Raw genomic sequence first — 19,460 nt, forward strand, 5'->3', positions numbered from 1 at the left:
TGGAGGTACAGTGTTCACATATGGTGGGGGGGGAGGGAAGGGGCAGATGTTCAAAATTGTTATGATAATTTGTTCAATTATTATTGTTATTCTTGGAGTTATTATTATTGGTTATTGTTATTCTTATTCGTATTTTTATTATCTGTCATATGAAGTAAATTTCGTTATTAAAGTTATGTTACTTGAGCATAAATGAACACAAGTGTTCAGTATGAACTCATGAACACATCATAGTGTTCAGTGTAGACTTATGAACACATCACAGTGTTCAGTGTAGACTAATGAACACATCATAGTGTTCAGTGTAGACTAATGAACACATCACAGTGTTCAGTGTAGACTAATGAACACATCACAGTGTTCAGTGTAGACTAATGAACACATCACAGTGTTCAGTGTAGACTAATGAACACATCACAGTGTTCAGTGTAGACTTATGAACACATCACAGTGTTCAGTGTAGACTAATGAACACATCACAGTGTTCAGTGTAGACTAATGAACACATCACAGTGTTCAGTGTAGACTTATGAACACATCACAATGTTCAGTGTAGACTAATGAACACATCACAGTGTTCAGTGTAGACTAATGAACACATCACAATGTTCAGTGTAGACTAATGAACACATCACAATGTTCAGTGTAGACTAATGAACACATCACAGTGTTCAATGCGACCAATGTAAACTTGGAATATATCCTTAGTATAGTCTTAGCAGTAAAAGTGGGGTGTTATATATCAAATATATAATTTATATACAGATTGGTTGATTGATTTGTTTCATATATTGTTTTCATCAAATTAATTTACTCACTTTCATTACAAACAACTGTTTACCTATCAAGAAGTCTTACGAGTAATTACTAACTGAAACAATAGTTCTTTATGTTAATTTATAAATTATGATAACGGTTTTTAATCACTCTTTTATAGGAATAAAATTATTAATAATTCAAGTAACTCTGTCAAATTTATCTCAGTAAACACATTTATATTTTACTTCAGTTTCGTTATCATTTCATAAAAGATAAAAGATAGTTCTCGCATCTCCAGAAGGATGCCGTTCGTTAGGGCCATCCGGCAGGGAAGCGACGTGGAGCATCTTAAGAATCTCACCGTCTGGGTGTCTGTCTGTTCCCTCCAAGGGCCCCTTTGATGTCAAGAAAATATTTTATAGAGTCCGTCGGGAGGGTCCGAGTGACACTGGCTCTGTTACTGAACCTTGGGTCCCTAGTGTTAGCATATTATCCTCCACTTCCAAGTGAGCCAGGTTGAAATAGGTGGAAAGTTGACCTTCAGGGGGTCACTGGAGATGAATAGGAAATGTATAATTGAATTACGCACCCACGTACACACACACACACAGACACACACACTAGGAAGTGATGTGGTGGAGGCTGACTCCATACACAGTTTCAAATGTAGATATGATAGAGCCCAGTAGGCTCAGGAATCTGTACACCAGTTGATTGACATTTGAGAGGCGGGACCAAAGAGCCAAAGCTCAACCCCCGCAAGCACAATTAGGTGAGTACAATTAGGTGAGTACACACACACGCACTACATCGGCTAATGTAGCCCCAATAAACACTACAGGCCAGTTTCCCTAACTTGTATACCATGCAAGGTGATGGAGAAGATCGCGAGGAAAAACCTAGTAACACATCTGGAGAGACGGGACTTCGTGACACACCATCAACATGGGTTCAGGGAGGGTAAATCTTGCCTTACAGGTTTAATAGAATTCTACAATCAGGTATCATTTGGGAGATGAAATTCTTCTAGACTCAGAGAGAGAGAAAGACCTGGGGGGGGGGGTTGATATCATGCCAGACGTGTCCCTTGAAGCCCATATCAAGAGGATAAGATCAGCGGCATATGCCAGGTTGGCCAACATAAGAACGGCCTTTAGAAACTCGTGTAAGAAATCATTCAGAACTTTGTATACCACGAACCTTGCACAAGAAGGTGCAGCAAAAACCTATATATTAGAACCCATTCTGTTCCTAATTTATGTAAACGACTTGCTCAGGTGATATGCTTCATCTATCCTTGTTAGCAAATGATGCAAAACTGATGAGAAAAATTAGAAGAAGTGATATATTCGGGAGTTTACAGGGAGATTCAGACGCGCTTCATAGTCGTAAAGATGATTGCTAGACTTCAACTCTTACAAATGTAAATGAGGAAAAGCGCAGTAGAAAGAACACCGATCCTGCTTATAAGGGCAGCAGTTTCCTGAATGTGAGACAGGCAATGATCTGGGAGTGTGTAACCCAGTACATTACATTAAAAATACAAAAGAAATACATTAATAAAATGGCGTCTGCGTGATGAGCAGACGTGACAAATATCCGAGAAACCTTGTGGAACCTTGACAAGGTAGAATTCAGAACACCGTATCCTACATAACTGTAAACTCCTGTAAGCCGCATCAGTCTGTAATCTACATATGAAACACAACATTAACATAGAAAACGAGGAACTCTGCTTATAAGAAACGCTGCAAAATCCCAACCATAGTGGAGAGTAACCAACCCCACCATGGTGGAGGGTGTGTCCAGAGTGTGTCCAGAGTGTGTCCAGAGTGTGTCCAGAGTGTGTCCAGAGGACGAAATGCCGGCGCCCAAGAGCTAAATACAGCCGAGTGTACTCTATAGATATATGGCACCACCGCAGGCTAACTCATCAGGAGAGAAAATAACTCAATTACATATAATTGCTATTTTGATGAAAGTTAATTTTATATATGATTTGTTTATTGCTTTTATCAAAATAATTTCTGTTGAAATTTCTGGAGAAATTGTGGTTTTATGTAATTAACTGTTTTTGTTGCTGTTTGGTGCTCTTTGTGGTTTGTGTTTTACTTGCATCTCACGTTGATACATCGAAAAACATACATATGTATACACACACACACACACACACACACACACACACACACACACACACACACACACACACATACACATGCACACGTCATTCAACTTGAACAGGAAGATAGCAAATGGAATGCGTTGTATATAGAAATGAATGCCACTTCCATTCCATCCACAGTTTTAAGAACGTACACAATTCTCTATTCGATAGGCATACAGACGTACACGTATGAGAGAGAGAGAGAGAGAGAGAGAGAGAGAGAGAGAGAGAGAGAGAGAGAGAGAGAGAGAGAGAGAGAGAGAGAGAGAGATTAAACGCTACTTGAAACAAAGGAATCAAATCCGCGACTAATCAGAATGTTTGAAGATTAGAATCTCCCAAGAATGTACCTTGCAGTTAAATATATTCCTCTTGTGTTGTGCCTGCTTTAAAAATTTTCTCTTGACATAGTGATTTAACCACGTCCCTTTCACTCTCTCTTCCTAATCCCTCTCTCACTTACCTCCCTGTTTCCCTATTCCTCCTAATACTCCCTATTCTTTATTCCTTCTTTCCTTTCTGTTCCATTTCATTCCTTCCCATATGTCTTCCTCCTAGGGTATACCTTTTCGAATGTATTGATGAATATGTTTACCTGTTTTGTGGCCGTATATTTTCAACGAATATATGTGTTTTTGTATTGAATATGTGTATGTTTATGTGTTGAATAAACGTGTTCTCATGTGCCCGTGTATATGATACATATTTTTATGTGTGTGTGTAAGTATTAATGTGAGTTTCTTTAGTCGTTTACGCACATATGTAAGTGGAAAATGAGTTTTTCAATCATTTACCCACATGTGTAAGTTCAGATATTAGTGTCAGGTGTGGAGGAATTTGGCAACTAACGACATAGTTTATTATCTAAGTTACGGTGAAAAGATAAAATATAGTTATCGTGAATCACAAAAATCTGAATGAGCGAAATAGATAGAGGTAATTTTTCAATGAAAAACTTCGAAAATACATTACTTTTTCAAAAACTTTATCGATAAATCAACACCACACACACACACACACACACACACACACACACACACACACACACACACACACACACACACACACATACACACACACGGTATGTATGTGTGTTTTAGGTATGATAGGGAAATGGGACAGGAGTCATTGCTGTAAACAACCGATAGCTGGAAAGGCGGGATCCAAGAGTCAATGCTCGATCCTGCAAGCACAAATAGGTGAGTACAAATAGGTGAGTACACACACACACACACACACACACACACACACACACACACACACACAAACACACAAACACACACACACCTATATAACCCCCCTTTTCGTTCTTAAAACGCAAGGAACCCACAAATAAACACCAGAAAGAAAACGACACACACCCAGCAATATCCGAACGTCCGTATTTGTTCGAAAACTCTCCGTAATAGTTCATTACTGAGAGTAAAAATCCGTGCTGGGGAAAAAGTTCAACTCAACGCTCACCTGTTTTACCATCACGTTATTTTATACCAGTTAAAGATAACAGGTTTCAGAGAATATAACCATTTTTATTCTTAGCTACAAATATGTTCGTAATTAATAACATATTTAATAAGTGTATGTTATTCTTTTTTTGGTGTTATTTATGACCAGATGGGGAGATAGAAAGGCGAGAGAACAGGGTAGAAATGGAAAGAGAGAAGAGGGGAGAGGAGGAGAGAATAGAAGTAGGTGCAATAGAGCAGGAGAAAGGAAGAGGAGGTGGAATGTTGTACCCAAATTCTGGGAATGATGTGTGGTGGATGATATGCCCTGAGACTTGTGCATCCACCAGAGGCTATCGATCCCCCCATATCATCCACCAGAAGCTATCGATCCCCCCATATCATCCACCAGAAGCTACCGATCCCCCCATATCATCCACCAGAAGCTACCGATCCCCCATGTCATCCACCAGATGCAACCAACCTCCCCCTCTCAACGTCATCCGCCAGAGGCAAACCTCTTAGCTCCCTCTACCAGCAGCAGTAGAGGCATTAACCATCATTCAGGCTGGGTTCACAGAGAAGTAAACCACCCTTCCTTACCATCCAGAGATGATTGGTCGCTTAACCGTGCGCGGTGTCTGCTCGGGGAGGGGGGATTGGGAAATTGGGGGGGTCAGAGGTGGGGTCCATCATGCTCGTAATAGGGTAGTTAGCGTCCGGGGTCTGGGATTGGTGTTTGAATATAGGGTTCCTAAGCTTGGGGAAAGGCTTCTTGGGGGTAGAAGGTTAGCGCATGGGACCGTGAAAGAAAAATATTTCGCTTGCTGAGTATTAGGTTGGTGTGTGTGTGTGTGTGTGTGTGTGTGTGTGTGTGTGTGTGTGTGTGTATGTGTGTGTGTGTGTGTGTGTGTGTGTGTGTGTGTGTGTGTGTGTGTGTGTGTGTGTGAGGGTGGCAATCTCAGTTCAGGAGACATTAGAGTGGGTGTATACATAGTGTATACATAGTGTATACATAGTGTATACATAGTGTACAGGTAGCGCAGTGTGTGACCCCCCCCCCCTTCACACACACACACACACACACACACACACACACACACACACACACACACACACACACACACACACACACACACACACACACACACACACACGCACACACGCACGCACACACACGGCTATGTAGCGTGCAGTGACTGCCTGTCCCACACTCCCACACATTTTGTAGCGTGTACTAAATGCACATACAAGTGTCAGGGTGATAAGGGTGGTGTCAGGAGGATGATGGTGTCAGGGTGATAAGGGTAACAAGGGTGATAAGGGAGTGTGAATAATAATTGAGTGTGCGGTCTCCCCCAGCCCCCACACACGCAAGACTCATCACTATTCCCCAAGACTTAAGTGCCTCCACTTCACACTTATACTTAGATTAACGCATGACTTAGCACTCCTCTCCTTTATAATCTCTTCCAACCCTTCCCCTTCCCTTCTCCTCCCTTTCCCACGATTCTCCCTCCCTCCCCTCGTCTTAAACAACACTTGATTTTGCAAATTAAGAAACATCGCTAAATATATCATATTTCCGCTATAAAATGTCTTCTAGATCAACCAGGCTGTGACTCATACGTCAGGCTGCGAGCAGCCGCGTCCAACTGCGTATTTGATCAGTCCAGCAACCAGGAGGCCTGGTCGACGACCGGGCAGCGGGGCCGCTAAGCCCCGGAAGCACCTCAAGGTAACCTCAAGGTAGACCCATCGTCAAGGAAAAGGAAGCTCCCTGCTCCTCTTCCATCGCTCCTCTGACTCCACCCCTGTTCCGGAACACCCAGGTATGTCGAGCTGGTCTTCAGATCAAGTGCTGCTCTTGAAGGAAGTTGATTGCATCTTGAGCAGTTAACGCCGATCAATCTTGCTGGATATTGCATAGTCAAGATGATGGTAAAACAAAAAATCGGACTTCTATAACCATTATACTCAGTGGATCTAATTGTAACTGTTTGTTCCTTTGCAGGTAACAGCCGTGTGTGTGTAACAGCCTTGTTTGACAGTCACTAGCGCCCCCACCCCCCTAACCTTACTGTACTCAGGTGAGAAGATGTTTGTTTTGGTTCCAGAGTGAATACTTTATTGTGAAGGTTTTGGAGTTTTGAGTGCTAAGATGCTTTATTTACATACTAGATGCAGTGACGGGACATCATATTGGCCACTATGATGACCTCGGGACATCATACTGGGTTCTATGATGACAGGGAACATCATACTGGGTTCTATGATGACAGGGGACATCATACTGGGTTCTATGATGACAGGGGACATCATACTGGGTTCTATGATGACAGGGAACATCATACTGGATCCTGTGATGACAGGGGACATTATACTGGGTTCTATGATGACAGGGGACATCATACTGGGTTTTGTGATGACAGGGGACATCATACTGGGTTCTGTGATGACAGAGGACATCATACTGGGTCCTGTGATGACAGGGGACATCATACTGGGTCCTTTGATGTCCTGGGACTTCATATTGGGTCCTGTGATGACAGTAGACATCATACTGGGTTCTGTGATGACAGAGGACATCATACTGGGTCCTGTGATGACAGGGAACATCATACTGGGTCCTTTGATGTCCTGGGGACTTCATATTGGGTCCTGTGATGACAGTAGACATCATATTGGGTCCTGTGATGACAGTAGACATCATACTGGGTTCTATGATGACAGGGGACATCATACTGGGTCCTGTGATGACAGGGAACATCATACTGGGTCCTTTGATGTCCTGGGGACTTCATATTGGGTCCTGTGATGACAGAGGACATCATACTGGGTCCTGTGATGACAGGGGACATCATACTGGGTTCTATGATGACAGGGGACATCATACTGGGTTCTGTGATGACAGAGGACATCATACTGGGTCCTGTGATTACAGGGGACATCATACTGGGTTCTATAATGACAGGGGACATCATACTGGGTTCTGTGATGACAGAGGACATCATACTGGGTCCTTTGATGTCCTGGGGACATCATACTGGGTCCTATGATGACAGGGGACATCATACTATGTCAGTGATGACCTGGCGAGTAGAGGTCAGGTCCTGTAGGCGACCTGTCAAGCTCCGGTTCCTGTGCAAAGCTGATAATTTCAGACGGGAAAGAGCGGGCAGACAGATAAACAGAAAGACAGATTTACCACACATACAGAGACTTGAGAGACAGATCTGTCCACCCGCCTGGTATGCTACCTAGTATATAATTACCATATACCCCGACCAACTACTCCCACGCAGGTATATCTTGAGTTATAACTACAGCAACAGCTTATAGGAACAAACACCAAACGACTCGATCGGATCTGTCGAGAAAATTGCGTTTGTAAACAGACTTGAATTTGTTTGTACTCCATATCGGACTATCACGTTGCAATGTCTATCTCAAATTACTTTCAGAATCTCTCAAAGTTCATGTAACAACTTTGGAAATTGGTCGTAAAGAGTGAGTTTTAGTGTGGGAGGAGGAGGAGGAGTAGGTCTGGCAGAATGGGCACCTCCCATGCTGAGGTCTGAGGTGCCCATTGTGAGGGAGGAGAGAAACACTGATCCCACGTAAATTGAAGATTGGGGCACTAATCCCACAGTGAGGTAAGGAGAGGGGGGAGGGGGTAATACTCCCAGGGTAAGGGGAGAGGATGGGTAATACTCCCACGCTGATGGGAGAGGGTAAGAGACCTGCACTGAGATAAGAGGAGGAACTTCTTCCCATCTGCAATAGACACACACATCTGGAGTGCATTTTTGGGCATGTGTAGCGTTGAAGAGAAGTTCTGACTCCTCTGTCTGTCTATCTCTCTCTCTCTCTCTCTCTCTCTCTCTCTCTCTCTCTCTCTCTCTCTCTCTCTCTCTCTCTCTCTCTCTCTCTCTCTCTCTCTCTCTCTCTCTCTCTCTCTCATTATTCACAGCCTTGTATGAGATTGTGCTCGCCGCCACCAGAGTAAAGAGGCGCTCACAGCACAAGTGGGTATCTAAAAACCTGAACTTCACTTGTAAGACAAAAACTTGCATGTTTAAACAGGCTATAAAAGCCAGGAGCGCAATCATCTATCTTCTTAAAGGTTTCCCTCTGGAACTCTTCATTCTCCTCTTGCTGTTTACACCTGGTTCTTGAGTGCTCTTCTTATCCCTCTGCTTCTCTTCTCTCTCTCTCTTTTCTATCTCCTTTTTTACATTCTTGTTTTGAAACTCTCTTGCGTCTTTCTCCTTAATTTTTACATTCGTTTCTTTTTGGTTTTACTATTTTTCTATATCTCATTGTTCTGTTCTTTCCATTTTATATTCGCTTTCTTAACATTTCTTCTCTTCTTGCTTTGTCATTCCACTTCATTTCTCTTCTTATTTCCATTCCATCTCCCATAATTTCAACTCACTTTAAACTCCCGTTTAAGTTATACCTCCTCTCTTCTATTTTTCCATTTCTTCTCTTCTATCCCTATTTCTTCCCTTCGTTTACCCTTCTTTCTTTTCTCTCCTTCCCCTCTGTATATACCATTCGCCCAGTGGAGTTTACAGAATACTCCTCTTTTTTTTCATCTAAGTTGGCAAGCCGATTAGCGGGTTTACCAGCCATGTGCTCCTATGAAAAGGATTGGTTACCTCTCCTAATCATCGCCCAAAATGGATTATTGTGATTATTTTGGTTGTATAAGGACGGGTGGATTATTTTTGAGTCTAGAAGTGGATTTTGTGAGCCATTTGTAATAGTGTATCATTGTGTAGTGATTAGCAAGATGCAAAAACGGAATAAACGCTGCTTGGTCTTGTTCACATCCTCGTTCAGTGATTATATTATTATTATTAGTATTATTATAATTATATAAGTATTATAATAATTATATAATTATTTCCGACACCTCCCCCGTCACCTGTAGGGGCAGGTGGAGGTATAGAGACCCAGGCCAGTGTGTGTTAGCAACACAATAGTAGATGGAGACAAGCTTCGATTAATTTCATATGTATAGAAGATAAGAGAGATACTAGCAGATGACACGTGTGTATGAACAAATGGGATGCTCCAGGACGCAGGTTCGAATCCTCGTCACGGCCCTTGTGGATTTGTTCATTTGAGGCATCAATTGTGATTTCTGTGTGTAGATATTCTCTTAGATCTTTGAAGGGAGAGAATGAGATACTAACACTACAAATATTTCGTACATACACCACTACATATACTTGTAGCTCTCCACTACAAGAGACCTACAAGACCATTTCCGTATTTACGTTCCATTCCCTCAGAGCGGAGAGTGGAGCCGACTACATATACATGTAGCTCTCCACTACAAGAGAGCTACAAGACCATTTCCGTATTTACGTTCCATTCCCTCAGAGCGGAGAGTGGAGCTGGTTGGGCAGCATAACAGTCCTGAATAGGTAATGCTATCGTGGCTTGAATGGAGTGGGGTTCAGTGTCAACACAGATGAGTGGATAACCAAATTACTTGATAACAATGAATCCACAAGTTGACTGTGTAGCCAAAGTGTAGGGGAGTGACGGCATATCCTCGGGAAGGGTGTAATTGGCTAATTAGTTTTGTATAATTTTGTCTATAGTAGTTTATTTCTATGGTGTTCACAGTCTGTGTGGCTCCGGCATGAAGCAAATAGGGAATTTGTTAAGTAAAGTCTTTGCTTCGTTATAGGAATATTTAACTCATTACTTGATATTTACTTTGGGGGAACACAGTAAAGAATCAATAGTGATTCTCATAACCAATCATAGGAGGGTTTTAGAATTGCCGGCAGCTTTCAGTGGTAAGAAGGGCCTGAAGATTAACACTTAAGAACAGACTAAGATGGGATTGGTGTTAGAGTTGAGAATGTAAACACTTGGCTACTCAACACGACGACTGTTGCGTCGTCAAGGACGACGTTGTGACGAATGATGACAAGTGAAGGCTCCTCGTACCAGACTTGAGAATACTAATACACACAGACGAATCCTCGAGTATGCAGCTCCAGCCTGGAGTCTACATCTAGGTAAACACAAGACAAAATTAGAGAAAATCCAAAAGTATGTAACCAGACTAGTCCCAGAGCTGAGAGGTATGATTTATTAGGAAGGCTACGGGAATTAAACCTCACGTCCCTGGAAGACAGAAGAGTTAGGGGAGACATGATTACCACCTATAAAATTCTAAGAGGAATTGACAGGGGTAGATAATGCCAAACTATTTAACATGGGTTTAACACGAACAAAGGTAGACACAGGTGGAAACAAAAGTGCTCAAATGAGCCTCAGAAGCGTTAGAAAAAAAACTTTTTTTCAGTGTCACTGTAGTTATACGTTCAGGGATCTTGAGGTTATCTTGAGATGATTTCGGGGCTTTAGTGTCCCCGCGGCCCGGTCCTCGACCAGGCCTCCACCCCCAGGAAGCAGCCCGTGACAGCTGACTAACACCCAGGTACCTATTTACTGCTAGGTAACAGGGGCATTCAGGGTGAAAGAAACTTTGCCCATCTGTTTCTGCCTCGTGCGGGAATCGAACCCGCGCCACAGAATTACGAGTCCTGCGCGCTATCCACCAGGCTACGAGACCCCTCTGTATCCCTCTGGATCCTCTGTACGGGGGATCTGTACCCCAGTTGACTGACAAGTCACGAGGCAGGACCAAAGAGCCGAAGCTCAACCCCCCTCAAGCACAACTAGGTGAGTATACACGGGAGAGCATCCGTGACTCTACACGGAGATGAACGTCCTCAGCATCTTGCATCACAAAAACTATTCGAAACCTTTATCAAATCTTATCTAAGTATTCAGCAATATCTTACCCAGAAAAATAAGCCTAAATATACAGTTCTCCCTGAAATATTTCGGTAATATTTGCTGTAATTTTTGTAACATTTACAATTGTATCCTCTGAAAGATTGTTTGAAGTATCACATGGCCATTTACCGATATTTATATTTTGTGTATATAACTGATAAATGAGTCACATACATAGCCATACAATGTATTTTATTTACACATTTGATAATACAGTTATCTAAGTATATTTTGTAACGTATGCTAAACAAAAGCACGAAATGTCTGAGAGATCAAAAGTCACACAAGTCGATGTTACCTGTAGTTATCTACCCCAAGATGTTGGGGCTGGCTCATACATTTCCTCTAAATTGTAATGTGAAGCAAAATTTCTAATGTCCACGTCACTAGAACGTTGGCGAATTTGAATGTTAGGGTCCATTAGAACGTAGAGTCAGAATGTCGGGGCAATTTGAATGTCCGATCACTTAGAATGTTTGGCTAATTAGAACGTGTGGCTAATTAGAACGTCCGGTGAGTCCTCTTTGACAGACTTCCTCACAATGTTTCTGCAAAATACCTTGCTTTGTTTAGAGTGGTAATCCTCCGCCAATTAGAATCGAGAGTGTATTGTTCAAGAGAGACATGATTGGTCAGTGCTGTATGATGGGTGACAATGACCAGGATAAATCATCTCGTGTCCCCAGTAGCGACAAGGGCTCTATATCACGCCTTAAGTAAGACTTAATAGAGCCCTGTTGTTGTTGTTAAAGATTCGCTACTTGGAACAAGAAGTTCTAAGTAGCACGGGCTATGGTGAGCCCGTGGGTACAATAAATAGAGCCCTGCTTAGAACTAAATCCACATCACGCTGGATTTCTCGGTACAGAAACAAAAAGTTTTATATAACAAGTTTACACAGATTTTCGGCTGGGTGTATTTTTGCCCAAACACACCTAACAAAATAAAAAAAACTTACAAACACAGAGTACAGAAACAGTCCAAAAAGTCATGGCTTATCCCGCGTGTATGTTCTGTTCGTCGGGTGGTAACAAAAATTGAAGGAAATGTTTGCAGGAAGAACCAGACGAGTCTCGCAGCCAACTCCCAGGACGTCAAAGGAGTCACGTTACTCTTGTAGTCGTGGCTGACTTAAACACAACTTAGCTAAACACATTAGAATGTTTCATTTTCATTCAGGACTGTGAGATGGCAAGGACACTACCTCTTAACACAGTCACTTGATAGAAGCATTCACCTGTGAGCGTCCGCCAAATTACCATCCGCAACAGCTGTTACGACGCAACAGCTGTACGACGCAACAGCTGTACGACGCAACAGCTGTTACGACGCAACAGCTGTACGACGCAACAGCTGTTACGACGCAACAGCTGTACGACGCAACAGCTGTTACGACGCAACAGCTGTACGACGCAACAGCTGTACGACGCAACAGCTATACGACGCAACAGCTGTTACGACGCAACAGCTGTTACGACGCAACAGCTGTACGACGCAACAGCTGTACGACGCAACAGCTGTTACGACGCAACAGCTGTACGACGCAACAGCTGTACGACGCAACAGCTATACGACGCAACAGCTGTACGACGCAACAGCTGTACGACGCAACAGGGCAATTTCTCCCCCCCACCCCAGACGACAGACTAGGAACGGCGTATATATATATATACTCATTGTCGAAATCAGCCGAAAAAAATAATGGTACCCGATTCTCAGCTCTCGTGTCTGCCTTGCTTCCCCACCTTTCTCTTCCTTCCATTTTTATCTCCCATTCTTGTATTTTTACACTTGCGTTTTTCTCCTTTCTGGTATTTTTGCTCTTTCTCCCCTAGCTCTATGATTTTTCCTTTGTCACAATACAATTTTTTGGTCTTGCGGGGGAGGGGATATGGGGGGGAAGGGGGAATGCAAATGTAAAATCCTCACAGAATACATTGACAAGAGTGCAGTTCACAGAATACATACCCTGGCACTCACTGTCTATACATACCCTGAGTGTATGTATATATATATTCACGCCTCGTCTAATTTAGGAAGTGGTAATCAATTCATACATTGGATTCTGGTCAATGGTGTTGTGGTGGTGCGTGATTGCAATGGAGATTTCTCTTCACTTAATTCTAATGGGTTCTCCTTTAATGGGTTCTCCTTTAATGGGTTCTCCCTTATACTGGTTCATTATGTCGCGGGAGAATACAGGTGTTGTTGATCCGGCATTGCGTGCGTGTGTGTTGTAATTGGGACACACAATGTGTATAGATCTTGCGAGGATTTAAGAGAAGGTGTATGCTAGCATATCGATTGCAATATAACCATACTCGCATTCACACAAAGAATGTTTGCGTCACAATGTTTGCGTCACGTACACTGCTTTCAACGCACACACACACACAATGCTTGCGTCATACAAACATTGCTGCTTTCGCCACACAATGCTTCCATCACAAAAGCAATGTTGAAAACTCACACACACACACACACACACACACACACACACACACACACACACACACACACACACACACACACACACACACACACACACACACACACACACAACTACACAAGACCAGTTCTCCAAACAGAAAATTTGGCGACCCTGGGTTAGCTGCCTGTAAAAATACATCCCCCGACATTAAAGACTAATTAGTGGGGAAATGTTTCCCCCAATCTCTTCCCCCAATGGTAGGGGAAAGGGGGAAGAGGGAAGGAAGAGGGAAGAGAAAGGGATAGAGGAGGGGGTGTGGATGGAGAAAGGGAGGTGTCGGGAACTTTCCTGGTTCATATACGGCGTAGAGTGAACCTATATACTTCACAAGAAGGATTTTATACTCCAGAGATGGAGCGTAGATAGTCTGAAATCGCCCTCCTCATCCTCATCCAAACGCTCAGATAATGCCAGATATCAGGATATCAGGAACGAGATATAAGGAAAGTGTAAAATGCAAAATTTTGATCACTGCAGGGCATAAAAAAAAGCCTATTTTAATATAAACAAACAAATTATATTTAAAATTGTCAGAAACATTCAAGTGAATTCAAAATAAATTCAAAATTAAAATATGCCTTTTCATAAGACGCTGAAATATATAGTTGTAAAAATGCCACAAGCTTATATGGCAAAATAGCAATAAAGTGGCAAAAATGTGTTTTCATAAATCGTTGAATTAAATCACGAATGGCAATATGCCACAAGTTTATATCTTAAATTAAATTGATGTAATGAGTAAAGAAAAAAAATATTGTGGGGGGGTTGGGAAGTATCTAAAAATAAGGTATTGAATACCTTCATTGTCTCAAGAAAAGCTATTGAATACTCTCATTGTTTCTTATTAAATTTAATTTTGACTTTTCAGTTCATTATACAGTTAATATAAAGTATGTTTTTTTTATTTAAATTTATTTGAGAAATTCTGTAGCAGCCGTGATGTAGATTCGAACCTATGCGGTGGGTATTCACACGCAGGAAACCCTCGTCTGTTCAGTAGAACTTCAGCTTGTATTTTTTTTTTTTTCCCATGTCGTGGCCTGGTTATCTAGGGCGTGTGCGTGGGAACACCCGCTGCATGGGTTCGAATCCTTATCACGGTTCCTACGAATTATCTCACTGATACATCACGCTAGTGGGATTACTCTGAAGATTAATAATCAAAACTGAATTAAAAATTATAGTAATAAAAATATTTTAAATTTTACTACTACTACTACTAATAATAATAATAAAAATAATAATAATATGAGTTTTTAGCCAACCAGTGAGAAGAATTTTGGCCGAGATTTTCTTTGTGGTAAATTGGCCATTTTTGTCCACAATGGGAATTTCATACATCAAACGCTGGTTAAAACGATGTATTAAATAACCAGCATTTTATTATTTGTCCATAAAATTGTCTCCCCTATATTTTCCTCGCTGCCAAAGACATTACCTCCGTTTTCTAAATAGGTAAAAATGGGTATTCTACAGCTGTAAAAATGGATATTCAACAGAGGTAAAAAATGGGTATCCAACAGAGGTAAAAATGGATATCCAACAGAGGTAAAAAATGGATATCCAATAGAGATAAAAAATGGATATTCAACAGAGGTAAAAAATGGATATCCAACAGAGATAAAAAATGGATATCCAACAGAGATAAAAAATGAATATCCAACAGAGATAAAAAAATGGATATCCAACAGAGATAAAAAAATGGATATCCAACAGAGATAAAAAATGGATATCCAACTGAGATAAAAAAATGGATATCCAACAGAGATAAAAAATGGATATTGAACAGGATACATATTATTTTCAGAGCTGCGTGTGTCTTGAGCGAACTTTAACTACCTCTCGCGTGAGACCAATTCGAATCTAGCTGTTTAGTGAAGCATTACTACCAATACCTATCCCGTTGCCCAGCGGCCTAAGCGGTTTCGTCTCCCTCACCTCCACCAGCCTGGGCTACCTGCGTTAGTGTAGGACTTGCTATTAACTAACATTAATAACGAATTAGGTTTTCGCTGATAGTTCATTATTTAGTAACTATTTATTCGTAATTATCTATTTATTCGTATCTGTTAATTTAATAATTTATTCTTTATTAAACATGTATTCGTTATTAATTTTTAGTTGTTAAATTTTTATTTGATGCCTCGTATGGGTCAATAGACTTTCTGCAGTTACCGTTGTTCATACGTCGTGGGATACATTACTTATACTCTCCTTGTCAAGGCCTTCAGCAGGATGTGGGTGGTATACTCTCCTTGTCAAGGCCTTCAGCAGGATGTGGGTGGTATACTCTCCTTGTCAAGGCCTTCCAGCAGGATGTGGGTGGTATACTCTCCTTGTCAAGGCCTTCCAGCAGGATGTGGGTGGTATACTCTCCTTGTCAAGGACTTCAGCAGGATGTGGGTGGTATACTCTCCTTGTCAAGGACTTCAGCAGGATGTGGGTGGTATACTCTCCTTGTCAAGGACTTCAGCAGGATGTGGGTGGTATACTCTCCTTGTCAAGGCCTTCAGCAGGATGTGGGTGGTATACTCTCCTTGTCAAGGACTTCAGTAGTATGTAGGATGTAATACCCCCCTTCCATCTCTCCCCCTTCCATCTCTTCCCCCTTTCCATCTCTTCCCCCTTCCATCTCTTCCCCCTTCCAACCCTTCCATCCCCATCACTGTCTCTCTCATAGGAACATTTTCAGTTGAGTCACAATTATTCACACAACAGCAAAAAATGATTTACTCGTACGTAATTGTTCACTTTTAATACCCTGACTTGCTTGCATGCAGCTGCTGAAATTACTGAAATTAGCAAGTTCTTTTCCCCCGCAGGTAACTTGTTGTTAATTACCCACAGGTGACGCGTTATCAAGGTAAGCCAGGCGTTACTAGATTAAAATGAATGAATATTTTGGGGGGTTATGCAAATGTCATCCTCCTCCTCTATTATGCTGTCTGTAACGAGTTTTTTTGTTTTGGGGAGGAAGAGAGAGAGAGATGTTGTGGACATTATTTACTTTATTACTAATGGATATATTTATTTTAAGTTGATGGTGTACTCACCTAATTGTGCTTGCGGGGGTTGAGCTTTGGCTCTTTGGTCCCGCCTCTCAACTGTCAATCAACTGGTGTACAGATTCCTGAGCCTATTGGGCTCTATTATATCTACATTTGTAACTGTGTATGGAGTGTTATACTTAGCGAGTGAAGTGGAGATTTTGATGACAACGAGGGAATGAGAGATTGTAAATAATAATATTTACAATATCCAAATAAACAGACTAAGGGATAGGAAATATAAACAATCCATCTAATACGAGAAATGGAAGATAGTCAAGTACTAGCCTTATATGTCAGAAGCTAGAAAGGCAGGGCTAGGGAGCTAATGCTCGACTCTGCAAGTGCATCTAGAGAGCCTTCAGGAAATATGAAAACAAATAATGTTAACTCTACGTGCAATATATGAAATATGGTTTTAGAGTCATAGATGAGACATAGTTTTCACGTATCATGTAGTGAGAAGCATAGAACAATAGGCAGTTTGATCCAAGTAAAGAGATAGCAAAGCAAAGGAGGCCTTATGTGAGTATTATGAGCTACAGAGATAATAGAGCAAGATGTGCCACAGTGATAATAGAGCCAGATGTACCACAGGGATATATAAGAATACATAGAGAGTTGTTGTTGTTGTTAAAGATTCGCTACCTGGAACTAAAAGATCCAAGTAGCACGGGCTATGGTGAGCCCGTAGTGGAGTACATAGAGACAGTGAGTAATAAGCATTCGGGAATAACTGTGTAGGCAAGAGATGGCGTGACATACAATTCACAACTTCAAGACAAGATATGACAAAATCATATGCAACATTTCAAGTCAACTTGCACAATAGATGCTCAGTTGCAAAGAGGCGGGGTCAAAAAAAGTTATTTTCTCTGGCTACAAGCAATTGTTAGGTAATAACATTAGGAAAACACACACAAACAAATATCTCCCCTCCCCCCTCTCTTAGCTCTCACACGAACATCAACAATGCAACTAACAACTCTCAACTATTCTCCCCTACCGACCAGCCCCTCTAGCATTGCGTGACTAACTATCGTTTACCTCGGGTAATGACCCTTCCCGAGTGGTCAATTTGTGCACCAGCTCTAATTGCTTGACCTGATTGGATGAGGCTCTGATTGGCTGGCTGAGATATAGCTGGCAAAGCTATACCATACATGCTTCATTCATTCTCCCTCTCCCCCCCTCTCTCAACCACCCTGTTCTTAGCCTTGTTACACGGGGGAGAGTGGAAGGCAGTTGGGTAATTCCTCGTGTCTCTACTGGAGCTGAGTGAATGATGAATGTAATTTTCTGTGCAAGGGTTTTCATTTAGCTTCCGTCTGTGTGGTTGAAGTCTGCGATACCGACATATTCCGGTGGGGGTTTAGGAAATCAGTTGCTTGCTTTGTGATGCGAATATATATATATATATATATATATATATATATATATATATATATATATATATAAGGCCCGTCTTCTGTTCTACTCATCTACTCATACGAATAATTGTCTTCATTCATCATGGTATTTTGACCTATTGAACGAAGAGATTATATAATAATGTTATGTTAGATAGTTAAATTAAGAACGAGTCGTAGAAATAATTCTTCTGTCTAGTGTGGTTAAGCTGGGTAAAAAGTTATGGGCTGACAAAGTTTTATTGATTAATGGATAGCGTGAAAAACACACACTCAAACACATATACACATGCGCGGACACGCACGCATACACACACACACACACACACACACACACACACACACACACACACACACACACACACACACACACACACACACACACACACACACACACACACACACACACATTGCGGGACCAAAGAGCCAGAGCTCAACCCCCGCAAACACAACTAGGTGAGTACACACACACACACACACACACACACACACACACACACAGCATGGCGTGAGTAACCACTGTTCCCTCTCTGGTAATGACGCTTTCTGAGTCGTCAGTTTGTACTCCCAGCTCTTAATTGCTCGACCGGATTGGTCGTGGTGGTGATCGGCTGGCTTAGCTATAGCATGCTGGTTTAACTGCCCTGTGTTAGCGTAGTTACACGCCGGGATAGGTAGTTTAGCTGTACGAGCGACGAGTCGTTCAACCGGCATCGTTAGTGACCGCACCAGAAAACTTCCACGACTTGACATTCGGTCTGAAAATGTTCATCAACTTCGTCCAACCACTTGAGCTGGACGGTAGAGCTATACGGTCTCGCTTCATGCAGGTCGGCGTTCAATCCCCGACCGTCCACAAGTGGTTGGACACCATTCCTTTCCTCCCCCCCCGTCCCATCCCAAATCCTTATCCTGACCCCTTCCCAGTGCTATATAGTCGTAATGCCTTAGGACTTTCCCTGATAATTCCTTTCTTCGTCCTGTTCCGGGTTTCCTAGGAAGGGGATAGTGACATATACTGGCTACATGTCCCAGAGTGTGTTCCTCTCTCCCTCATGTGTTATAATATGCTGGTCTGTTATTATATATTATATAATGTATAATGTATAACCCTTACCTTTCTAACACCGAGGATGTATTATGCGTTACAACGTGCTATAAAGTTGTATTGTCCACTGTTGTATTCGGATACAGTAGTTCAATATACAATACGACGATTGTAACCCCAAACAAAACAAACACGTTTTGCACTATTCATTTCATAGAGGTTTGTGAAAGAAAACAACACCTAGATCTTATACTTAAATTTCCGTA

The 19,460-nt window shown here is 41.8% G+C and overlaps 2 protein-coding genes across 5 annotated transcripts in view; one reads left to right on the top strand and one right to left on the bottom strand.

Moving 5' to 3' along the window:
• Window positions 1–19,460, top strand: part of LOC123770268 (follistatin-related protein 5) — a 427,322-nt gene that overhangs the window by 255,574 nt on the left and 152,288 nt on the right. The window lies entirely within an intron of this gene.
• On the bottom strand, window positions 6,535–6,957 carry LOC138373365 (phospholipid scramblase-like). The gene has a single exon (XM_069339562.1). The coding sequence runs from the start codon at window positions 6,955–6,957 to the stop codon at window positions 6,535–6,537; it is 423 nt and encodes a 140-aa protein (XP_069195663.1).

The sequence above is a fragment of the Procambarus clarkii genome, chromosome 42, assembly GCF_040958095.1.
Source record: "Procambarus clarkii isolate CNS0578487 chromosome 42, FALCON_Pclarkii_2.0, whole genome shotgun sequence".
NCBI classification, from domain to species: domain Eukaryota; kingdom Metazoa; phylum Arthropoda; class Malacostraca; order Decapoda; family Cambaridae; genus Procambarus; species Procambarus clarkii.